Source organism: Manduca sexta, chromosome 11, assembly GCF_014839805.1.
Source record: "Manduca sexta isolate Smith_Timp_Sample1 chromosome 11, JHU_Msex_v1.0, whole genome shotgun sequence".
Classification (NCBI taxonomy): domain Eukaryota; kingdom Metazoa; phylum Arthropoda; class Insecta; order Lepidoptera; family Sphingidae; genus Manduca; species Manduca sexta.
The window spans coordinates 2,708,431-2,735,449 of NC_051125.1; the positions used below are offsets into that span (position 1 = coordinate 2,708,431).

Genomic DNA, 27,019 nt, shown 5'->3' on the forward strand with positions numbered 1-27,019 from the left:
ATCCGTCGAGTAGTTTTTGTTTCTATAACGGTTATACAGACAGACAGACAAAAATTTTACTAATTGCATTTTTGGCATCAGTATCGATCCCTAATCACCCCCAGTTATTTTGGAAATATATTTCATGTACAGAATTGACCTCTCTACAGATTTATTATAAGTATAGATATGCAAAAGTAGCTCAAAAATTGTCCATAACGAAAACATGCATTTTAAAGTAAAACAAAAGAAATAATATCGTGAAGCCAACCAAATAACTAATGATATATTAAATTTTGTGACTGTTCAATTTAGTCGGGTCCGCCAGATCACTTTTGTTGAGTTTCAGAACGCGACATTACATTATTATATTCTGTGCTCCAACGCACACTGCTTTGATGTTAGGAACACACCTACATTGCTTAGACAACAGTGAACTTTATATAATAGCAATAAAGCTCAAATTGACTCTACGTATTAGTTAGAAAACGTTTGTATGGGAAATAGAAAAATGCTGTTTTGAGGATTTTTCCGGCAATTATTCGAATTTTTCTCACCTTTTAAACCTTCCCTAGACCTCCACGAATAATTCAAGACCAAGATAAGATAAATCCGTTCAGCCGTTCTCGAGTTTTAGCGAGACTAACGAACAGCAATTCATTTTTATATATATAGATAATATAATTTATGATAAAGTGTTGTTTCTATTCTATTAGATCCCACTCCACGTACCATCAGGTGCAGTAGGATCATATTGCCGTAAAATAAAAAATAAAAAGGACTTTTCTAATAATATTGTCTAATTCTAGTTTCGTCATACCTTTTTAGATTAGGATCGTTTTCGACGATCGTAAAACTGCCGCCATTTTATAGATTGTCTAGATCTTGTTCTTTAGATGTTTTACTAGACCTTGAGACAGGGATTTTTGGAAATGTGTTTTTTCCTGTTTGTGCTTCAAATGGAGATGAATGAGTGTTTTATTCGTCGATTTATTGTTAATACTAATGTAGTAAGTTATAGAAAATTTATTGAATGATATTGATATAAAACTTTACAGATTTTATCGTAGTTTTTTATATTATAATTTTCTCCCGACATTTCGAAGACTGCAGTTTTCGCTGTCACGAGGGAGACGGGGGGGGGGGGGAGGACTGAGGTTTTGGTCATCGGAAAAGTCAAAGTTAGAATAATTACATTTTACAATTATGCAAAATAGTTATATTCCAATGTCTAACATTCGCGTAAACACAAGAAATTATTTATTGAATGGTATCAGATTTTCGAGATTTTTCGTTTTTAGCTAGGCGATAGATATCTCGTGAGAAATAATGTTTAGTTATTGGCAATGCATCAACACTTGTGTTTAGTTTGAAGGACAATGTAACACATGAGAGTTAGGTAACTAACTACGATATTGTTTTTATTATATGCTGTGTCTTTCGTTGGAGGTCCTTAAATAAATAAATGAATAAATAAATGTTTCATGATCACTAGTGCATTTTTTAAAGGTCTGCCTTGTTAAAGTTTCTTTTGTCTATCATGTATCTCATGGCGCTTTAAATCAAGCAAGCGTTTACTCGCTTCCCTATTAGGTTGTATAAAAAAGAGATATATTATTCCCTCCCGCCGCAGACGAGCAAAAAGGAATTTCTGTAAAATCAGAAGCGCTTTTGTCACAACTATATTCGTTAATAATGATTGTTTTCTGTATTGTGCCTTTTGTTAAATAATAATAATAACAATGAAAATATAATAAAGAGGTCTATATTAAAGTCGTTATATTTATAGATTATGTTAGAAAGTTTCTAGTGATCTCGGCACATTTCTGAAGTACACTCCATCACCGCTGAATAGATTTACATACATTTAGCACAGAAACCATGTTCTTGAATAATATAAATGTTGCCACGATTCAGGCTATGCCTAGTATGGTTATCATAGCACAATTTCTGTAAAAATTCGGACTTACTTACTTAAAATTAATCTTATTCTTAAATTTAATAAACAGATACATTACGCTTAAAGCCCCAAAGGGGTAGACGGTACCATTTTTTCCGACATGGGATTTAAACTCAAGACTTCAAAGTGTTGTCGTACTACGCAGTACGCACGCTCACATTTACACCACCGAGAAAGTCAAGAAGAATGAAGACTACTTTTAATGCCGGTATAAATTTGTCTTTTATACTAGCAATGTTCCATAACGCGGACGAACTTGTGTGCCGCATCTATCATTAAATAAATAATGCAAGGCGCAATAGAACTCTGTAGCTAAACTCGCCAATAAATCTTATTGACCGCAATAATTTACTTCCGCCCTTTCTGAATATATAGTCTGCGAAGGTATTGCGTTCTATATCTCAACATTCTGATATGCGATACAAGCTTATCGACCTGCCATTGTCGATACGAAAATTATTTTCCGGGATGTATCAAATCTTTCAGATATTTTTACCCATATACAAACATAATTCCAAACACATTGATTAGATTTTTAAAGTTAATTTGATAAGTGAGTAATAAAATGAGTGCGATTTATTTGAACCTGCAAAATATTATACATTATTTAGCTTCCGTTAATATTACCTACCATCAGTTCAGAAAGCAGTTCTCACCAGAGACGAACGGCCAAGAAGCTTTGGTTTTGTGCTTTTCAGAAATAGTTTAAGAGTTAAAGAAATATTATTACATATTTTTTATTGATGTTTAGAGCAGTTCATTCATATACTAGCAAAATAAATATATTTTAAATTCCCATACGAGTGCACAACCCTCCCAGGTGTCATGAAATTGAATCTGAAAATCTCTAATATAGTACTTAGATATAGTAAGCGAAATGGGCAGAAAACTCCACACAAGCACCCGTTCACGAATAACGTAGGTGCGAGCCATCGGCCTCTTGTCTAGTTTTTTTCTTACCTCCTAAATGTTTATCGTTGACATGTCCATTCAACACAAGAATCTAATAAATTGACATTAATTGATAGTAAAAATGGAACGAGCTAAACTCGTGTCATGTAAAATATTTACGCGTCAAGATTATTTCGGAAAAGGAGTCGCTGAGAGCTGAATAAGATATCAGATATATTTTCCAATACAACTCCGTTCTCTCAGTGTTCATAATGTATGACACATGCCAAATTGTCAGGCGGTGGTAGTACTCGACATGACTTATTCAGGAATGTTTCGGATGTGTAGAAACGTCTTTGTTATGTATTTGTTTTGAATATTATACGCTGAATAGTTGGGTATAGGATTGCTGAGACAGAGAGTAGGTTCAAAATGTTTACCTCTTTTAAATTATATGTGTAGTTATGATTTGCTTTATGGAGAAAGCCTACACAATAGTGTGGCTTGCGTTCTTGCCGTCCGAGGGCACCTAAATTATACCTCCTAGGCACTGGACGTACAAAAAACAGTAATTGCCATAAATAACAGTCATATACGAGCCATTGGTAGATCCATTGACTACATCGTTGTAATTTTACACGGTACGACTACCGCGCTGAGGTCTTGGGTTCGAATTCCGGGTCGGACCAAAATACTTGTGACTGCATTTTTCAATCTTAAAAATTACTCAGTCGTAGCTCGGAGTCAAGGAGTTAGCGGTGTGATAACCACGTGCCTCAAGAAGCACGTAAAGCCGTTGGTCCTCCGCCTGATCTCTCTTTAGTCATGTTGGATTGTCGTGCCGACGAACTATGAGTGTGAAGGAACAGAGAGTGCACCTGTAGGTATATTGCGCACACTCTTGTGCACTATATGTCCTGCGTACTTGGCTGATCTCCGTTGAGATTGGCTGTTGTGGCCGAAATTAGGTTAAGAAGAAATCTCATGAAATAAAAATAAAAAACATTAGAGATTTTATTTTACGTAATTTGGTCCCATCGCTGCCTAACTACGTTACACCACTGAACTAACGTATTTGACAATTCTCTATGTATTTTAAAGACATATGAAGTCTGCCAACCCGTATTAGGCCGTATGGTGGAAGCATCTAAACTCTCTAAAGTCTATGATATAGAGTTATTATTTGGTCAGTATATATAATATTTATTCAGGTATACATTACTATCAATTACCCACTGAGCAGGATGCAAAAGACCGGGCGAAATGGAAGGATCGCAATAGAAAGGCTGACCCTGGCACCTAGGCCGAGATAATTGCCAAGTAGAAGAAGGAGACATTATCATATTTGTTTCGTTTAGAACAAGTTGATTATCGGAAATAATCGGCTTTGATTACAATATTGTACAAAATTGGATTGTTTGTCATCCAAAAAAATAATTTGGACAGAGCTAGAACTGAAACCCGGTCTGTGATATCTATTTCTTACCGTTTGACGTCCTTCGGTGACTTCAGCGGTCAAAGGGGTCATGCAAACGGCGTCGGGTCGCTAAATAAGGAATTCGATGAATCTCAGTTTATATTTTATATATTTTTTTATATTCGGTTTAAATGACGCCTATATTCCGCTCTCAGTTATATCCTGTTCACGTTTTTGGTGTAATCACAGGTGACTAATGTCTCTAGGAACTCACCTAACTATAAAATTGTATTTTTTTAATGATATCTTATGTTTACGCGAATGTTACACATTAGAATCAAACTATTTTTCGGATTTTATCGTGGTTTTAATATTTTAGTTTTCTCCTGACTTTTCGAAAACTTTGCAGCCTTCATGGTCACGGGGGATTAAGGTGTTATAAAATCTGAAAAATAGTTTAATTGTATTGTCTTTTTGTTTTTTGCTTGCTTTCTTTTAATCCATAATATCCTAAATAAAGCGTGCGTCCTTACTTCATATTCCGAGCGACTCAGGTTGGTTTTACAAATCGCACTACACATTGTATTGTCCGCCTGAGTTGACTAACCAAGAACTTTAATTTCCACAGCCCAGTAGTTGCGGGCTGTATTTTTCATCCCGGTAAATTTACGGTGGGATGGTGGTGGGTGGGATATTAAACGAGGAAAGTTTTACGTGATTTCCAAATTTGTTCTTTATAAATACTAAAATATATTTATCATTTATTTAAAGCGGTAATACACCACAATTAGTTTAGGAATACAACACACTGGTTCGCCCTCTATTTCTGCAATTTGCAGCTCAGAAAGTAAAGAGGAACGGTCGCCCGAGGCCCTCCATATTTAATAGTAGCGGACGCACCTAGCTCAGACTTCCTGGGCTATTACCGGCTTGGAAAAAGAGAAATGATATATGAAAAAAAAACAAAGAATAAAGACAAAGTTTTTAATATATTTAAAAAACATTAAATCACAAATTCTATAAAATAATCTTCGGCGTACATCTAAACGATAAATATTCGAACTAAACACACATGTAACTATTTAAAATTATTATTTTTCATGCATTCGTAGTATTCGTTTTTAGGGTTGTAACGTTACAGGTTTTTTTTGCTATAAACGTTTATATTATTATACTTAGACAATACGTAAAACACTTATACTTAATATTTTATAATAAAATTTGGGAAGAAATTGCAACAAATAATGTAGAAAATGTTAATGTTATATATAGATTGCTGTATGGCAGCTCCCTAAAAAGTCAAAGTATTCAAATTAATCACAGTTAAAGGTATGTATTGGTAAGGAAAAGTCCTTGCTAAATATAAATCTTCCACTTAATTATATGTTATGGACACAATATTTTCGTTTCGACTGCTACGATAGCGTAGTTGTACTGCATTCGCGGCATGGCAGCGCTCGGAGGTCTTGTGTTCAAATCCCGGGTCGGGCAAAGTGATATTTGGGTTTTTTTTGCTCAGTATCAACTCGGACTCCGGAATATGTGCCTGATATGGCGATGCCCCCTATCACACCATGGGACGGAACACACTTGGCGAAAAGTTGGTGCCCTGGTTGCGCCTCTGCATACCCCTTCAGGAATAAATGCGTAATGTGTGTATATTTTCGTTACAACCCTAATCTTACTTAAGAAAAAATGTAAATACAGTCAAAACCTTTATACCGACTGACATTAACTGTTGCTAGGTAAGATTCAAGTTGTTTAATATATAATTATTTTGTTCAAGTCTTAATTAGTTTCGCCTTTCGTCCTTTGTTCCAGTTTCAGATTAAAGTCTTCAATCTGGACGGAAAGGTATTTTTTATTCTTAAACCTTTCTTTTTCGAGCAGTAGGTACAAGGGGCTAAACTACTGGCCCTTGGGGTTAAGTTGATTTTTCCCCAGCTCCAGTGTAAGGCGGTCCTTCATATATTACAATATGAGATCGATATGCTATTAGAAGGCGCAATTTGAAGTCCCGAAAACGTCCCAATTGGGACGATTTCATACAACACGTGATAGCTGCCTTTTGTTGGTAAGAGTTTAAATATGAACTCATTAAAATTACATCGCAGAATTAAAAATGTGTATGTGTCCGTACGGAGCACTTTTCATTGGATTTGTTCTCAAAACAATAACATAAACCAGATATGTTATCATTTAGACGAATCAATGGTTGCTAGCAATAATCGTACGCAATTATTGCTTAAAATGTTACCCCGTCTGAACTTGCGAAATGGTGAGGCAATTCTTACCCGCGTTGGCGTTGAGTCTTTTGACGCCAAATCTAGATTTTTAGCGAATAATTGACCTAATAACTTGCTGAATTATTCATGCAAGTATATATTGATAGCAATAATTGCTCCGTCTAAGAGCCGTTTTTAATAAACTACCCAAATCTGAATCTTCATTCCGATTCCGAGAACGAACCAATCAAAACTCATTCGTAAGCTTAATGATTTCTTATGTTTACCATTCAAAAAACCCTATTTTTCGGTTTTTATCGCCGTTTTTAATATTATAATTTCCTCCCAACGTTTCGAAGTCTGCAGTCTTCATGTTCACGGAGAGACTGCGGTGTTGGTCGTCCGAAAAGTCGAAGTTACAATATCTATTTACATTTTATATAAAAAAAAATATACCGGGAGAAAATTATATATTATGAAAACCTGCGATAACATCCGAAAAATAGTATATTTCAAGGCATTTGTAAGCGTGTTAAAAAATAACTGGCTTGGCTGCTATGTAAATAATATCTATTTCAATGTAATAAAAAAAAAATACGTCGGAAAAATTATATATTATAAAAAACTACGATAAAATCTGAAAATAGTTTTATTTCAAAGGCATTTATAGGCGTGTTCTGACTGGTCCATTTTGAGATAGATCGAAAAAGCGATTTTAAATTGGGATTGTTTATTAAAAATAGCGGTAAATGAGGTTTTAGGGCAGGGATGGCGAACCTTTAATGGTTAACGCCATTATTTATAAAAAAAATACCTGCAACGTGCTATCCAGGTCCTGTTTTATCTAACCGAGTGTCCCTTTTAGCGACTTTTTTTATGATTCATCTATTTTTTTTAATCGGGGTTCGGCAAAATGACTTCACAACACCTGATGTTTAGCGAAGTGAAGCCCAATGTAAGATACATTACACAATGTTTGGCATATTACTCGCATACCTGGGGCCTTATTCTCTATCCCGCACGTTATTTTAACAGTGCGTAACAAGCACGTAATACAACGCATCATGTTTAGGACTATAGAGATTGGCTTACAGAATACCGTTCCACGCACATTTCACGAAGATAACATGACACGGCCGCGTTACGCGTTTACACTATCATACAGAATAAGGGCCCTGGCTGGTACCACCACTGGCACGTGTGCCGCTGGTTCGCCATCCCTGCTCTAGCGTATGGCATATTTATATATTTTTTTGAATTATTATAGGTAGGCGTTGAGTTCACATCCATATTCTGTAGGTATATTTTGAAATCTCAGGTAACTGGCGTGTTTTTTCGTTACATTAACACGTAACATGCACATTGTGGGCGGTAACTTTCTACAATTAAAATAGACATTTCAAAAGACAAGTATTTATGAAACTCTTATGTACAACATTTGTTTTCATAAGACGACATTAGGTTGAAAATTGCGTAACAAATATACTTAATTTTATATTGTGTTGTTAATTATGTAAGCATGAATTTATTAAGTTGGAATGATAACAATATAATATGTAATATTAAATGATCTATTTATTCATATATGGTTTATCGTTGTTAGCTCAACTGCGCCAAATTATGCAAGCGTCGCTATAAATGATTTTCACTCTATTTTCATATCATTTATCTTTGGTTCACTTATTTCTTACAAATATTGTAAATAGACATTGATTTAAAGATATGGTAATATTTATTTATATCTTCGGTTTATAAATATGACGACATACATTTTAATGGCATACTATAGTGAAATATATTGAATATAAAACAAAGAAAGACACATTGTATTGAATTGTTTCTTGATATAAAAGTGTAATATTAATCTCTTTGATGTCACAATAACCAGGAAAAATATTGAAAAGGCGTTCGTGTTTCGAACCTTTTCCTTTATCTGACTCATTATTATTACACCTTCGCCAAAGTTGATTTACATATTGAAAAAAAGATTTTACAAATATCAAACATTATACTATACTAGTAAATTCTTATTGTCGATAATAAATACAACAAATATACAAATACATCTAATGAAATAATATATTTATGTTTTAAAATATTGGACCTAAATGATTGGAATTTTGTGGTGTTCATTTTTCATGTGTAGGATAAAGCAGTGGACTTTTAATAGGGGTTGAAAGTGGAGATTATCTAGTCCACACCCGATATGTCAAGTGTTGTAAGCCAAAATCAATAGCGTAGATTTTGATAACGAGCTTCGGGAAACAATTGTAATCTTTAACTGCAAAGGAATATGGTATCGGATTTAGAGCTGTTGTTAATTATAATTTATTCACTGAATATAAAGAAAATCTTGTGATATTGGTAATTGTAAAACCAAATAAATATGACAATTAATAGAACTCTGACTGAATCATACTTTTTTCGCTTTTTTTACTGCTTTGAACGACGAGACGAGCTTGCCGTTCGCTTGATGGTAAGCGATACGACCGCTCATAAACAGCAGAAGCGCCATCCAAAACATTGAATTACATTGTTTGGTATTCCACTGCGCTCACCATCCTGAGACATGAGGTGTTAAATCTTATTATGTCCCAAAGCTACACTGGCAACAACGAATTTCTAATAAAATGTTATAAATTCGTATTGAATGAATGTTCGAAGTACTCTCCTATTTCGTATTTTCCAATCGATGAGGTCCTTGCTCGGAATACAATTAGACTGATTTATGAGCAAAATCAATTTAAATTCTAAATACATAAATTTATATTATCCATCACCGAAAGATAATGAAATTTATTTTAACAATCCTTAAGGGAACTAATTGACTTTTAGAATTCATATTTTTCCAAATAATACGGATGTCTATGATTATGTTTTTATTATTAAATAGTTATATTATGATAAAGCTCGGAACCTTATATCTAATTTTATCGGAAAAAATAATATATGAAGGTGTTTTTGAGCAACCCCGCTTCATACTAATCAACAATCATTAAATACTCACTTAAAAAAGACAAATTATAATTACTATATTACAGCCAAGAAAATTTAATTAATACTATTGATAATTTAATAGAATATCTCCGTTAAGTACATCAAACCCATAAATACAATGTTTAAACTGTCTCCAAGCAGCACCCCTGTATTTATTATAATTAATATTTACATTACAGACTGAAAGTCTGGAGCAATTCGTAACTTCCTTAAACATTAGACGCAGGCAACCAAATTAATTCAATTATCCAACAGTGATGACCTCTACATCTTAGTACTCAAGATTATAATGTAATTTACTTAACTTTTACCATTCCCAAAAATAAATCTTTTAATATTTATCTTGGCACTCATATCTATATCACAGATCTTTGATTTAAGCCGTCATTCTTACTTTAACATATATACTGGCCTCATGACATACTGGCAGCACCTTCCGACCTTGCGGCAGACTGCGGTTTGCAGCTCACCGCATTATCTGCTCGGTAATTTGAGATCGTTCCTAACAAACGCTTCCAACTGAAACTACAAATCCTCGTTGCCTAATTCGTTTTTATCGCACAAATAACTTTTAAAACTATCCTGAACTTGTTTGGCGTCCTGATCGAAAAGTTTACTAATTGTGTCTTTAATAAAACCTTTCGGTTGGATAAAATTTTCCAATTTCGTTTCTATTGACAGTTTCCTTTTCTTATTCTCACAGGAGTGGCGCGTGAAGTCGAGCGAGAAACTTTGTCTGATCATTTTATGTTTTCTGAACGTTTGGTATTCATTTTCAACTTCGTATGTGTCTTTTGCTGGTTCGTCAGTGGCGTGGGCTTCGAAGGCTTTGTTGCCGTATGACAATACTGTTTCGTTCGTTTGCTCGCTATCTTCTTGGTTCTTGGCAATTTTACTGAAGAGTAATCTTTCGGAGTCCATGAAAGTGAGCACGGGTGATTTTTCATTTAGCCCTTTGCAGGATTCTCCGAACATGTTTAGTTTTTTGTTACTGCTTGTGTCATCGCATAGTGATTCGCCTGACCTTTCTGTATCTGACGTCGTCTTATATTCTTGAATAGTACATAATTCAGGATTTCTACCGTAAGGCTTTAAGTAATCATTGTTTGTTGTTTCAAAACCATCGCACGATGCCCCTGGTTTCTTATCTTTAGGTGTTTTTGCCAATGTTGAAGAGTTGGTCTCCGAGTTGAAGCGTGTGGTGTTGTTAAAGCTGGATAGTTTGTGGCCCGGTGACATTACAGTATTGTTGTAGCCTTTCTCCGACTGAGATTTTTTGGACTTGGTATGAATGCCGAAAATTCTTTTGATAGACTGACGAAACTGCAACAAATAGTACAACGTCAAGTCCTGTTTATAAAACAACAAAGACTATAAGAAAAATTAACGAAACCAATATTGTAGGAATCGTACAAACTGAAGCCTTAATACTCAATACACGTGCGACTTCCAAAAGCTCATTAGTACACGTCGTGACTTAAGGTTTGTCAAACAAGCACTGGCTTCAATGGTAACAACTAACGAACGGAATCTTATTAATTATGAACAATTTATAACTCACTTGTGTATTCATGCCCACGTATATAAGTGGGTCGTAACAGATGGAGCTCTTCGCGACTAATGCTGGTATTACACCGGCTCCTGGTGACACCTGGAACAAAGGAACGCAATCAGCATTGATTCCCATATGACTCCTCAGTCCCGAGGTAATGAGACATCGGTATGATTAATTCGAGTGGGTTTTGATTCCTTGTATTGTTTGTATGGCTGTAATTTTAAAGAATTTGCAAGAATACTTGTTGGTAATCTTAAGGGTTACTTCGCTGATTATATTTGTCCAGTTCCAAGCTTGGTAATGTGTAAGTGGTTTGATTGTTAATATTATTTTTAAATAGTCGGTTCTCTTCCTTAGAAAATACGTTCGTTTTCGGCCAGTAATCGTACATTAGTAAATGTGATTTAATAATACAATCGTATGTTGCTAAAAAATACGAATCAAGAAATAAATTGGACTTGAAGGCAGCAAGAATGTCGACGGCTAAGTGAAGCTCACGCATCCGGGGAATTCTATTTCAACACTACCCTCAAAGGACCCTTCGCGGCCTTTTCGACCTTGTGATCAAGCAGTCACTATTAGATTTCCCCTGCTTCCTGCGGGATTGGAATCTTAAAACAGTTCCACGATGCACATAAAAATATATGACGTAGTATTTTTCGAGATTATGTATGTTGTTTATTTATTTTATATATTTATTCAATAGTTACACCATTGTTTTACCACTATAACCTTACAACTAATACAATGAATTTTCTTATACTAGGTGATAAACCTTTACTGGTGTATACAACATTATTTGTAAAACTTTACAATCGCTAGATCTGACAGGAAACGAAACAATCTAGTAGTATTATATTCGAACTGCAAAGCTCTTGTCCACGTGTATGTGTGAAGTGTGTCGCAACCCTTATCCGCTCTTGTATCTGGATTTGAACAGGCTGGTATTATAACGTGGCGAAGATTAATATCCCTTGTTAGTCTACGAGTATATTCAATCAATTTATTGCACTCCACAATTGTTAAAATAGGTTTTGTAAATTAAGAAAAGTACATTATCGTGGACCCTGCAGGGCACGGCAGCATGAAGAGAGGGAAAAACTAAAAAAAAATTATAAAGAAGTTTTTATTTTTTTTATATTCTATATGAAAGTCAATTTAAAAATACTGTCCACCCATACAGGGCAATGAACAAACCCAAAAATAGAGATAACTTAACCGTTTTGGAAGATTTGCCGCCATCCCAAATTCTATTTTTAAATATGACACACGTAAAAGCAAGTGTAATCTCGTGATGTATTATAGGAAAAAAGATTTTTATAAATAAACCGTAAGAAGGCACAGGGCATAATATATTAAATGAATCCTGACAAAAATACTGCATGAAGGAAAATATGAGGTATTTTGTTTTCGACTTTATATCTGAAATACACGATGTCTCATTAATTATACAACATGGCAGTAATATATGCTTATTATGACCTATTTACTTTAACCTTAGGGAGCTGTTGACAGATAAATAAGCATCAAAACCAACATAGCAACGGCAAAATAACATTTGTAATCTGAATTCTTATGTTTACGCGAATTTAATTGAAATAAAACTATTTTATGGATTTAAGGGTTTTTTATATTATGTTTTTTTCCGACGTTTCCGACTTTGCAGTCTTCATGGTCACGGGGAGGCCTGAGGTGTTGGTCGTCCGAAAAGTCAAAGTTAAAATGTCTATCTACATTTAACACATAAAAAAATAAATAATTGTTTTAGTTATTGATGTCAATAACGCCTCCATGAACGCTGCAAATTCTTCGAAACGTCGGAATGTGTTTTTATTTTTTATTTTTTTTATAAAATACCGCGATAAAATCCGTAAAATAGTTTTATTTCAATTCGTAATCTTGCTCCTACACAAAATTTTGTGTAGTTACAACATACTCTCGGTCTTACTACACGCACCCGTGGAACAAATGTTTGCGAATCATACAAACATTTAGCACCAATGTTGAGAGCGAATCTCGACCTCTAAGGCGACAAATACCCCGTTGCACAACGAAGGCCACTTTACTTTGAGTTGACTTTAGTTAGCTAGAACGAATTTGGCGTAAACTGAGGGCCCCTTCGAATTAACCACAGCACTGCAGTCCTGCGGCAAGGTAAATCCATATAAAAAAGACACTCGCGACTGCCATGCTGTAGTCGCGAAGCTGCGCGGCATTTACTGGCAAATGGAAGGCGCTGTTGGGTCTTTTTTCTTTAGAGTCGTTTGTGTTGTAGTAATGTTTATTTACCGCTGTAGCATTGTTGCCGCTCTGCAGCCGCGCGGCTAATTTGAAGGCGCCCTTATATTATATAGGCATACCACTAGGTATAAATGTGAAAGTTGAAAAAGATGTTTACATTGTCACATCGTATTAATAAGTTTGGTTAAATTTCACAGTCAAAACTTTTCGTGTAGAAGTGCTTGGACGATACAATGGCTTCTCTTTAAAATCGGGCGGAGCGCCGAGCAAGTCCTTGTATATAGACAAGCTATTTTTCGCATCAGTCTATCAATGGATTCATTTTCAATAAATTACATTACAATTAACACTAATGGACTGTTCTAGAAAGGTTTTAGTGGATACATAATGGATATTTTACGCAAATTACATTGTTGTTTAGCGATGAAGTTTAAAGGTATTAAATAGATTTTTTTTGTTTTGCACAACTAGTTTAACAATGAAAATATATTAATAGGGCAATTAAAAAGTAAAAATGAGTAGAAATCGTCGATGATTTTGACATAAATAAAAATTCTGTTTGCGTAGGCATATAGAAATCTCTACATCGATCATAGATTTTCAAACTTGCTTACGTCTGCTTTGATATATCTAATGTCAACCACATTTATTTTTGCCGCTCAATTCGAACCCATAACCCATCAGTCTGATATCACAACACCAATAAATGCCAAGTAAATCTATAACGCGATCGAAATCGTTCGCATAAATTCTTATTTGAATTATGAATACTTACAATTCCCTCCGTGGCGAACTGTTCCATTAGAGCGAATAAGGAGTACGGAGTCCAGGCGACGGTGAAGGCGATGATCATGATAAAGACCATGGCGGTGGCCCGAGCCTCTGCCCGGCTCACGCGACCCAGGCGCTGCGAGTTCTGGGAACAATAGTTTGTCAGTTAATATTGGCCTGATCAACTATAGACTGTATCCCCCACGAGGCACTAGGCATGATGACAGATTTATAAAGCTATTTTATAATGTTCGGAAATATTTATTAATTACAACGAATATCATATTATTGCTTAAAATAAAGATTTTAGTATAAAAAAATAAATAATTATAAGTTTAAAATTCGCGCTAAAACGCATCAAAGTGTCATGGCGTGGCCTATGACATCACGTTCGAGTAATCGAGGTGTAAACAGTATACGTTTTTGATATAATTTTGTTATTTAGTGAGAAGAAAAATGAATTCCGAAACATACAGGTGATCTACGGTACCTCAATGTAACCAAACAAGTTATTTATTTTCATTCTATTTAATAAAACAACACGATATTCTTAAGTGGCTTAAACTTGCAAAGCGTAATTTAAAAGGAATATTTCCCAGTACTCAGCTTTATTTTTGTGAAGATCACTTTGACGTAAGTGTTTACTAAAATCTTGGTTTGAACTCTCCAATCATCAATAAGTCGATTCTAGACAAATTGATGCTGTTTGCTTTTGTAAATTCTTTTTCCATGATTCACGTTATTTTACTTTTAATTTAACAACACACACAAAACAAACTTGTTGCAGTAAACAAAGTTTAATCGTACTTAATTATATTAAGAGTTAATCAGTGCTGCAGACGAAACAAATCGTGGTATATATCGATGGGTAATGAGTAATCATATTATGTTTACTCGAACGTGACGTCATTTGCTCCGATTGGCGTTCAGAATGTCATTGCGGATTGCATTATTTTGTAATTCTATTTTATCAAAAAAAAATTTATTAATCTCGCTCATAATAACAAAATAAATACGAGTTTTGTAATCCCCTATTTAGGTTTCATTAAAAAGATACAAAACTTAAGGGATTTTTGTTTACTGTCACCGTGCTTATTCTTGTGCGCTCGGTCTCCACACCGAATGCATGTCTCGGCTCTAAGCACAGAGTTAAGTATGTGTACCTCATGGTAGCTAATTTACATTAAGGCCTATGAGGACTCGCGAACATTTCTCGACCTTCTCTCTTCCTCCCATCGTAAGAGGGTTGCTTTTACTTACCCCACACTTCCTTCCCCAGATATCCCCTCCCAACTTTCCTTCAGATCCCTGCAGTCACTACATCGAGGAGTTCCCGTATCCCATTCGCAGATTTCCCCCCGTGTTCAGTGCGGAGTCCGATACAAAAGAAAAACTCCATGATAAGCAACAAGCAGCAAGAACTCCGCAAGTAAAAGCTAGTTGTCCTATATTTGGCTCGTACACGAATTAGTCTACTTAGACCCTACAATAAAAGTATGTCTAAACACGTTTCATGAGCGTAAATAAGCTGTGGCTTTACATGTTTCCAGAAACGTCGGTTTTAAACTCATAAAGACTCAATGCTTCCTTTTGAGAATGCTTTAATTAAACGAAATTTTAATGTAATTATTTTGAAGGCATTTATCGACTTGCGTAATTAATTATGGCTTCGTATTATGAAATATGGGAGTATATATTTAATTAGGTTTTACTCATGGCTTTTCGCGTATAAGTCCTCGCCGGGATGTCTATTACTAAAGAATCCTCTATGGGAACTCCGTGAAAATCTTTTCAATATCAAAAATAATTTAGACGAACAAGTAACAGCTTAAAATATTAAAATTGTGTGATACCTAGGTTTTTGTCAAGTGGTAATTGGTAAAACTTGGGAGAAAGGCTGAATCTGGCATTAAAAAGCGACTACTCATGTAGGCTTGGAGGAGATCTCTTGATTCCTTGTCATTTTTACTATTCGCAACAAAAAAGAAAAAAGACCTATGTCTTGTCCTTGACTGATGTCTTTGGTCTTTATCATTTTAAAGGGGTCATGAATAAATAGATATCATGAAAACGACGCACGTGTATACATACTACAAAACACGTCATTACACAAATTACCAATCTAAACTAAAAGTCACCACCGGATTTTAACCAAATAATCCTATATACACGCCCCATACAATGCTGCCGACGCTGCCCTAGGCAAAGACTGCTCTTTGAAGAAATTAATATTTTACACAATAGCAAAATATTTAACAAAGTAGCAAAGTTACAGTGCTTTGTAATTCAGTTCTGAGTGACGCAGCCATTGTTAGTGGCAGCTTGCTAAGCGAGCAATGTGTGCGTTTCGTTATTCTGTTGTATGAAAATCTTATCTTAAAACCACTGTTGTGCAAACTTGTTACGTATGTAACTCACTCATGGCCCATTTTCCGTTAACTCGGTTTTTATAAAATTTAAAACACATCGCGCCTTTATCCACGCAGGTGTAGGGAGATATGCAAACTAGACCCACGTTAGGTGTGTTCCATCTCATGATGTGATAGGACAGTCTCGGAAGCCTAGTTACATTGCGTGCTCATTACGATAGCGTACTAAGGTCTGGTTCGATTATTGGTTCGGGCATATATTGGGATTTTCTAATTAGTATCAGCTTGGAGTCTGAAATTTGATCCCGATATGGCGATAGGCTCGATGCCTATCTCGTATGGACGAAACACATATGGCGAGAAGTAGATGGCCTGATTGCACCTCTGCCTAGCCCTTCAAGGACAAATGCGTGATGTGTAGTGGTTTTGTACAATGTACCCTTGTTATAATTAAATCAGAATTTCAACCAGTCTCAAAATACCAATAAAAGAAATAAAATCCGTAATCAAAAATTGCTTTCATGTATCCCAAAGGAGGAGATGGTAATAAACACAAGGAAGGCATTTAAATTGGACAAGAGTCCCGTGTTAAACTGAGCGAAATAATTAAATTAGATCAAAATTGGGGCCAATACATATTGTACTAATTAGGTAACTGTCCTTCGAAAGGAATTAGACCCAAGATTTTTTTGGGTTTAATTATATCTTTTGTTACAATAATGAAATTGTAGCAGCTCGATGTCTGTACATTCTAGATATTGAAGAAAATCCATTATGGCGGTCTTTGTTAGAGCGACAGACGCCAAAACAACTTTTTTTAGATTTTTTGTCTGTATGTTTGTACTCGTATCATGCAAAAACTCTTCTATGGAATTGAATGCTGTTGTCAATAATGGATTGCTTGGGGTTTAACTTAAAATATAGGCTCTATTTTATGCCTGGAAAATATAAAGCGGGACATTTATCCGAGAAAAAAAAATATGCTTTAAATTCAATTCATAAATTTAGAAACAGTACCTTTTATCAATTGTGAGTATTATATTTTATTGGGGTGGATTAAGGATATGTAGAAGAAGTGAAATAAACCAATGTAATATATTATTGTATAAATACAATAATGACGAAATAATATGAGAAAATAATGGAATACTATAGCCAGCATAATTACTGGACGTTATGAGATTTAATATCTCAGGTTTTAGGATGACGAGGGCTGTAGAATACTATACGAGATGTACTAAACAATCTATATATATAAAAATGAGTCCATATTTCCCTTGGTCACGCCATCACGCGTGAATGGCTGGACCGATTTCACTTTTTTAATTATTTTTTTGTTGTGTTTGTTATTGTCAGGAGAAGGTTTTTATGAAAAAAAAAAATTGAAAAAATTGCGCGGAGAATTAGAAAATTTAAAAAAACTTAACGGTAATATTAATTTTATGTAACTATCAATTGTTTGAAATACCTGTCAGCGATTGACAGAATGCGCGCTGCAAATTTATAGTTATGACGGGACAACGTCTGTCGGGTCAACTAGTACTTTATAATTCAAAGTGTTGGATGGTGTTTCTACTGTTTATGGGCGGTCGCATCGCTTACCATCAGGCGAACTGCAAGCTCGTCTCGTTTTTCAATGGAAATAAAGGAAAATACTTGCTATGAAATATATCGACGGGTCCCAAGAACAAAATCGCATGGAAAAATCAGACGAAATTGACTTAATTACAGATTTGTATTTAGCAACCTGAGAGCTACACGATCACATTAATACTTTTTAAGAAAATGAATTGAACATTGTCTTATCTTCAATTCAGTCACGGGAACAAAACCGTATGGACATGTAACGGCATGTTCTTTACACGTAATTTTTTTAAACGTATCATACAATTTTTGATAACAATCTATAGTTTTTTTTGCGAAATAAAGGTCATTTACATAAAAATACCTTAACACACTATTTACTGTTTTATGTGATTGTAGTATGTTGTTCTAGGGTAATACAAAAAAGAGTGTAATGCAATGTTTATTATTATTTTAATATTTAGACTTCATTTTTTGAGATCAATTACACAATGGGACATTGATTTTGTAATATTTAATTTTTACTGAATTATTTTCATATAAGATTTTGTTCAACAAAAATCTTGCTAAAATTTTGAATCGTATGTGTAAATAAGATTTTGGGTAAAACGAAGCAAAAAATATTGTCTTATGTAAACAACCAATTTTGTTTTTTGAATGAATTTTATATATACGATTTTGTTCTAAATAAATCTAGACATTTTAGGATCATAAAGTACCAAGATGAGATTTTGTAAGTAAATAATTGGTATAAAAGATAGATTCTACTATAATACCATTAATTTGTATTTATTACAGATTTTTTTGATAAATGTATCGTTAACTTTCCATTGCCGTCGGAAGCTAACAACATCGACGATGATATGGAAAAAATATGGCATGACGTTTTTGTAGAAACTGGTCGTACTAAAATAAGCATGCGAAGATCAGTTTATTGGTACCGACAAAAACAATCCTTCCTCTTTCCAGCATGCCCCTTTATCATCAGATGAAAAACTTATTTCAAACCGCCTAAGAAGATTAGTAAATTTTTACCACTTGTTAAGTACCATATACCTTTGCAAGAAAGGACGTATACAAGATAGATTGCAACTGTAGCGTTTCTTATATCGGTCAAACAAAAAGTAATATACGGACCCGCGTAAAAAATCATAATATAGCTGACGTGAAACACCGACGTTCTACGAAGTCTGCGGTTGCTGAACACTCTGAAGAAGGCTCCAATCATTATTTGCGACTAATATAATATAATAATATCAGCCCTGTATTATATACTTGCCTACTGCTGAGCACGGGCCTCCTGTACTACTGAGAGGGATTAGGCCTTAGTCCACCACGCTGCCCTAGTGCGGATTGGTAGACTTCACACACCTTCTAAATATCTTATAGAGAACTTCTCAGATGTGCAGGTTTCCTCACGATGTTTTCCTTCACCGTTAAAGCGAACGATAAATTCACAAAGAATACACACATGATTTTTTAGAAAAGTCAGAGGTGTGTGCCCTTGGGATTTGAACCTGCGGACATTCGTCTTGGCAGTCCGTTCCACACCCAACTAGGCTATCGCGCTATATGACTAGGCTATCGCGCTATATAATTAGGCTATCGCGCTATATGCGACTACGACTAAACATGCCATAAATCTTTGCCATAGAACACCGATTCCTACCTAGGATGATTTGCGTGGCTGTTAAAATTGAAAAACATCCGAATTTCAATAGTGAAGGTGGTTGGAAGCTTACACAAGCCTGGGATCCTGTTCTACATTTAATTAAATCGGAACCCAAAAGTCCGGCTGCCAGACTTCAAGACACTGTGTGATCATTCTGCTATACAGAAATCATAAATGCAAGTAATACAATATTTGTTTAGATCACTACCCTATAAAGCATTAGACTGCAACAATCAAAGAGAAGAAGATGTAAGTGAGGATGAAAAGAATTGATCACATAATATAACAATAAAAAAAAGACTTGCGACTAAAAAAATTGTTGATTGTAAGGTTTTTACGAGCTTTGGGTATTAAAATATTATTACATCACTGACATAGTTTATTAACACTGAAATATAAGGGGCAATAATATTTAATTTTGTTAAAGTTTTGCAATTTAATCTTTATAATAATAGCCTTTATTTGTAGAGAATTTATTATGAGAGGTATTGACTTTTGTCTTATAAGATTTTTCAATATTTATAGGAGACATGATTTGTTTTAGCATCATTTAAATATAGTTATATTTAAATTTGTTATTTAACTACGTACCTAACTAAAAATAAAATAAATTAATAATAGATTTTAAAGCTAAATATAATTTTTATTTTATAATACATTTTTCATAATAATTATTGTAGTTTATATCACGTAAGTAAAATATAAAAGTACAATATTGCTACCTCTGAGTGAAAATTATTGGCTTTTCCATTAAATTGTTGATTACCCATAGCTTTTTTAATTTATTACAAACACAATGAAAGAGAATCTGAATATACATCTGATTTTTTCATGAAAACATCAAAGAAAAACGTCTTATAAGCATATGGATCTATAATAATTTTCAAAGATTTCGTAAAACAAAGTTGTATATATAGATAAGTGTTTCGCTATTCCAAAAAACAAACACTGAATGTATCATAAGAATCAATTTTAACGAAAATAAAAACAAAAAACTAGTTTTAATACGCAGAAATAAGTAAACAGCGACAAGGAATAGCTTTTACTACTTACTCATCAAAAAAAACATTTTTGGGGTGAGTAATTGACATTTATTTTTTCTGTAAAATGAGCATTTTGCAGATAAGATTTTGTTCTTGGGGACCGTCGATATATTTTACGCTTTTTCATTTTTGAAGTACGTAGTTTGCTCTACAATTTTTTAACAATATTTTTTCGGGCTCATATTATTTTAAATGATCTGAAATGTAAATCTTAACTTAATTTTTAATTTGTCTTCGAAATTACAGTTCTCAATGAAAAGCTTTTTGGGAGCTTTTCAGACATAATTTCTTTTGACGCCTTCAGAATAAATTCAGACTATTTTTATAACTTTTCGCAACTTCTTGAATAGCGTGAATTAAATTAAGATTTACTCCCAACATTTTTATAGATGTATTTAACTACTTGAATTCTTTTTAACTTCTCAGGGTCTCAAAATATCTCCGTATCAAATTTCACTGAAATCCGTTTGATAGTTTTCTAGTTTATCGTGTACAGATAGGCAGACAGATGCGGCGAGGAATTTTGTTTTGTAATATATTTTACGAACATTTTTTAGAACTTTTTAAGAGGAACGATTTCAGCACTCCTGATGGTTGAGCAATTTTAGCCTTTATTTCATATTTTCTAATTAAATCTAGTTTACTTTTACGCTCTTGGCGTATTGAACACTGCACATGATGGGACGTGTACTAGGGTCCAGATAGTGGCGACTGATAGGAGACGATTACCCCTCAGCAGTTGACACAATTTTGCCGGCCTGTTTAAAATCGGACATATACAGGCTGATCCGAAACCCGTCACACTTACGTGAACCATGTTGGGTTTTACACCTTGTAGTGATCTGTATCCGGCGGATAATTTTCTACCACCAACAAGGAACTTATTTTTGATAAGTAAGGTAATTTTATTATATTTAGCGTAGGTAGTTCTTTTGCTAAGTTGGTAATATAATTTGGGTTCGGTTTCTCTGTCTATTTTAGATTTTAAGAATGAAGCCAGTGGTGGAGGAGGTTTTATGTCTCTTAAGTCGGTATGTTTATATGGGCTTTGTTTTTAATTATTGTTATCGTCTAGTAATAGCCTGCCTCACTGACTGCCTCGGTGGCGTAGTTGTATTGCACGTCCGGTACAATAGCGCTCTGAGGTCCTGGGTTCGAATCCCGGGTCGGGCAAAGTGATATTTGGGTTTTTCTGCTCAGTATCAGCCCGGAGTCTGGAATTTGTGCCCGATATGGCGATAGGCTCGCCCCCTATCACATCATGGGACGGAACATACTTGGCGAAAAGTGGGTGCCCTAGTTGCGCCTCTGCATACCCCTTCGGGGATAAAATGCGTGATGTTATGTATGTATTATAGTAATAGCCTGTAAGCATTGTATTTCGATTTCACTGATATTGAAGTCAGTAAAACTACTAAACTGGTTTGATATCGCGCGCAAATATCCCGGATTTTTATAATAAAAGCAATTAGTTTATGAATGTGTATAATACACACACTCACACAAACACACACACACACACACATGCACACACGTGACACGAAAAATCAAAAACCTGTATTTGCTTTAGAAAATGATAGCAGTTCTAAGTGTCAGTTACCTGCTTGAGGGTCCTGATGATGTTGACGTAGCTGAACGTGATAACGGACAGCGGCAGGATCTGCCCCATGGCGAACAGGAACATGATATACGTGAGCGTGTTCATCGACTGCTCGTGCCAGTTCACTGAACAACTGAAAAAGAAATACAGTTTTATAGAAAGTAAAGAGCGTTATTAATAATAGTTATATTAAGACCGAAGTTTTTAGACTGCCTCGGTGGCGTAGTTGTATTGCGTGCGAGTCCAATTATCGCTCTCATGTTCGAATCCTGGGTAGAGAAAAAACGATATTAGATTTTCTTGCTGTATCAGCATCAGTATCAGCTGTCTGGAATTTGTGACCAGGCGTGCACCTATTACACCATAGAACGGAACACGCACGGCAAAAACTGGGTGCATCCGTTGAGCTTCTGCCCACCAGGGATAAAGGCGTGAAGTGCGTATGTTTAATACAGAAAGAGTGATTCAAAATCTATTTTAAATCGTACAATTTTTATGGAAATTTACTTCTAGGCTTATAAATATTACTAGCTTTTGCCCGCGGCTCCGCCCGCGTTATAAAGTTTTTCGGGCTAAAGTTTTCCGTTATAAAAGTCACGCTATATATTTTCCCGGGTGCCTATGTTCTTCCCAGGGTCTCAAACTGTCTCCATACCAAATTTTATCCTAATACGTTGGGTAGCTTTTGAGTTTAACACGTTCGGGCAGACCGATGCAGCGGGGGACTTTGTTTTATGATATATTTTTGTAGAACTTTTTAAGAGGAATAATCCCGTCATACATTATTGTTGCATAACTTTAACCGTTTACGCAGCGCACGCAACAGAAGCTCTCAAAACTAATAAATTGTCCCCGTTTTTGCATCATGTTTCATTACTGCTCTGCTCCTATTGGTCATAGCGTGATGATATATAGCCTATAGCACTTCACGAACAAAGGGCTATCCAATACAAAATGATTTTTTTAGTTCGAACCGGTATTTCCTGAGATTAGCCATTACTGCTCTGCTCCTATTGGGTATAGCGTGATGATATATAGCCTATAGCACTCCACGAACAAAAGGCTATCCAACGCAAAAAGATTTTTTCAGTTTGGACCGGTAGTTCCTGAGATTAGCCATTACTGCTCCGCTCCTATTGGGTATAGCGTGATGATATATAGCCTATAGCACTCCACGAACAAAGGGCTATCCAATGCAAAAAGAATTTTTCAGTTCGGACCGGTAGTTCCTGAGATTAGGCATTACTGCTCCGCTCCTATTGGGTATAGCGTGATGATATATAGCCTATAGCACTCCACGAACATAGGGCTATCCAACGCAAAAAGAATTTTTCAGTTTGGACCGGTAGTTCCTGAGATTAGCGCGTTCAAACAAACAAACAAACAAACAAACTCTTCAGCTTTATATAATAGTGTAGATTAGAATTCGGGTAGAATTCTTACAAAAGACATCGTTAGATTAAATCATAACTTACCGTAAATTTGCATTTAACTTTAACTATTAAACCACGTGATCCTAAAGGTAATTTCACATGTAATAATCGCGTTTAATTACTAATTTCAATAGTCCCGAAATAACAATCCCTATTCAATGTAACAACGTGGGTAAACTTAAGGTACAAGGACCTTGGTCAGACAAAGGACAGAGTTGCTATCTGGAGAAAAGGCACTTAATATTGTGTCTTATATTTATGTACTATGTAGCGTCTCGTTAAATAATAATAATATCAGCTCTGTATTGTATACTGTCCCTTGGCTTGCTCCTACAGGAGACTTAATGTAGCTTGCGAAATGTTTGTGACACTCCTGCCTACCCTTAAAAAAGGAGAAAGATATGCTATGTATATACGTATAAAACAAATAAATCTCTTCGAAGGTCGGAACTATCGTTGATGTGTGGGAAATTTGTCGCTCTACTACGTAGTACGGTAAATGTAGCACAATTGGGTGAACGCATTCAAGCTTTTAACGTTTGGAGGTAAGTTTTTAAAGCCCTACACAAAATGTAGGAATACGGTGTCATTTCCTGTTTTTTTGAGAGACAGTAGCGGAACTAAAATATCTTTTTTGTTCGTAAAAAGATTTTTAGAATGGAAACTTGTTTCAAAGTTAAACACGCTTTAACAAACATGGATTTATGGATAGACTCCACAGTTCAATGACCTTGTATGTCAAACGCGAATTACCTAGGTCACTAAGTGATTAAAAAATAGCAATACTCTTACATTTATCTTTATTACCGTGAAAATATGAAAATATTTTTTCTCACAGCAACGAAGCAAAACATATTAATTTATTCAACAAAGATAGTTAATAGCTTGAAAGTGAACAGGATGTTATTATCTCCAAAAATTAATCGTTCCTGAGGGAATTCCGGGAGGTTCAAATGGAGTGACAAAATCTAGTTCAACGTGGAAGCAACAAAATGATTATTCTAATAACGTCTGAACGCCAACCCACTTTATCCTGAGTGCTTGCGATGTTATTTCTATGCCACAATCCTGTTTAAGATGATGATTACTTCGAAGTCTGTTTCCAAGAAGAAATTCAAAACATTTTAGGAACTAGAAGTAATTTTTTATGTATCTACGTTAAACATTTTGAAAACATTAGAAAACTGTATGTAGAAATGTGTTTGTGGCATAAAAGATCTTTCTAGACATTAAAACTGTAAAATGAATAAACGGAATGAGAGTTTTTAATCAATTATTCAAACCCAGGATATTCATCTCACGTTACTATACGCTGTTTGTGTAGTTTCTAGAGATAACAAATAACGCCTTACTCTCTAATGCCGCACTAAATCGTAAACTTGCTATTATAGGATTAAACTGTGCCAGAGAATACAGACTGGCTTTGAATTCAATTGGGCACTAACTTGAAGGATTAGACCAGAGGTTCCCAAATCTTTTTTATCTCTTAGACCCCTTTAAAAAAATTTGCTGGTTCGAGTAGAACTATCTTTTTGTGATTTCGTAAAGAAAGTAAAGAAAGAAAGCAAGAAGAAAGAAAGCATAACAACTACTGTCCAGCCACCGCGGGCGGCATCTGGACAGTTATATGAGGGTCACCGTACCTCTAACCACCCCTATCAATATTATCTGCTTACATTGATAGGAAGTCAAGCCAACATTTTGTACTTTACTATCAAAACCAGATACATTTTCGTGGATCCCTACTTACGAATTATGGATTCCCATTTATTGGTCACGCCAACGTAGACCCTTATCAAGTCTCCCGTGTACTCCTGGGGGTCCACCTGGACCACCTTAGAAATCTATGGTTTAGACTTTATATTAATGCAATGTTGAGATATTGTTTATTGAATGTTCAGCATATACGAGTGTATTATATTCTACGAGTACAAGTACCTTTTTTACATATTACAAAACAAAGTTCCCGTGTTTGTCTGAACGCGATAAATTTAAAAATTACTGAATGGATTTCAATAAAATTTGGTATGGAGACAGTTTATATCCTGTGAAGGACATGGGCTACTTTAAAGCCGGGAAATATATGGTGGGACTTTGATCCCGAAAAAACTTTTTTACTCGGAAAATCTGCGAGCAAAAGGTAGTATCTATAACTATTATACAAAGTTTAAGAGATTGTTTTTGTTTGAATATACTAGTTTCAAGTATGGAAGCAATAGCGTTGATATCGAATTATTTTTCAATAATTTTAAGAATTGTATCAGAGGATTAAGAGTTTACTCACTGTGCCCAAATAGACACACAATCTTTATTTATTTTATAAGTATTTTGGGGTATCTTGCTCTGAGTCGAATCAAGGCTCAGGTTCTTAGGAACGTATAAGTAATTCTTGTTTAGTACCCTTAGTAATTTTTTTTTTTTTTTTTTTTTTTTACGTAGGTAAATCGTCAGTTGACTATCTCCCGCCTTGGGATGGGCGGGAGGGCGTGTCAGACTTTTTACCGACTAAGAACCTACGGTGTTCCCATCCTTTGCCTATGTGCCTAGGTCCAAGATCCGGTGGCATTGAGACCTAGGCAGGCACCGGCCCTAAAGGGCCCCGCAAATTACTCTGACACTGCTCTTCGAGGCGCGCGTGGAACACTACGCGCCGAACACACGGGCCGTTGGGGTGTTTCGGGCGACGGGCTACCCAATGCTCGTCACCCGACCCTTAGTAATCACGTGACATTTATCGCTCGAGAATGTACGAGAAAAGATAATATTTAGCAGTGGCGAAAGGTCTAAAAAAATAACGTTTCATCCAAAAAAAATGTTTATTTGTTCATACTTTATGTCATGTCATAGTATTCAGCCGAATGTGATAAAACTTTACGAATTTATTGTTTGCAGTTCCGGGATGTTTATAGGTCTATTACTACTTAGAGGAGGTGGGGGTTATGGTCATGGCCTAGGTCCACAGAATCAAAAGGGCGGTGATTTACGTCATCGATGGCAGAGGACGCATGTTAAATAGCTGAAAATACTGCGACAAATCAAAATCAATTATCGAATGTCAAACGTCAAATGTTATCGTCAATTTATTGCGGTAAGTGGCTGCGACAGCTTTGTTTCGAATGATTAATAATTTTAGTGTGACCCAGCGTAACATCTTGTTTAAATTATTTTTTGTTTTTAAGAATGTTGTGTACCTTGTGCGGTATATTATTATACTAGCTTTTGCCCGCGGCTGCGCCCGCGTTATTTAGTTTTTCGGGCTAAAGTTTTCCTTTGTAAAAGTCA

The 27,019-nt window shown here is 35.2% G+C and overlaps 1 protein-coding gene across 1 annotated transcript in view; it reads right to left on the bottom strand.

The window, feature by feature from the left end:
* Window positions 1–5,217: 5,217 nt before the first annotated feature.
* Window positions 5,218–27,019, bottom strand: part of LOC115449222 (pinopsin) — a 57,700-nt gene continuing 35,898 nt past the window's right edge. The window contains exons 4-7 of the mRNA XM_030176968.2: window positions 22,305–22,437; window positions 14,041–14,181; window positions 11,031–11,120; window positions 5,218–10,792 (exon numbers count right to left, since the gene is read on the bottom strand). Of these exons, the coding sequence (XP_030032828.2) occupies window positions 9,995–10,792; window positions 11,031–11,120; window positions 14,041–14,181; window positions 22,305–22,437 (1,162 nt within the window). The 3' untranslated portion in view covers window positions 5,218–9,994. The remainder of the gene's footprint in view (window positions 10,793–11,030; window positions 11,121–14,040; window positions 14,182–22,304; window positions 22,438–27,019) is intronic.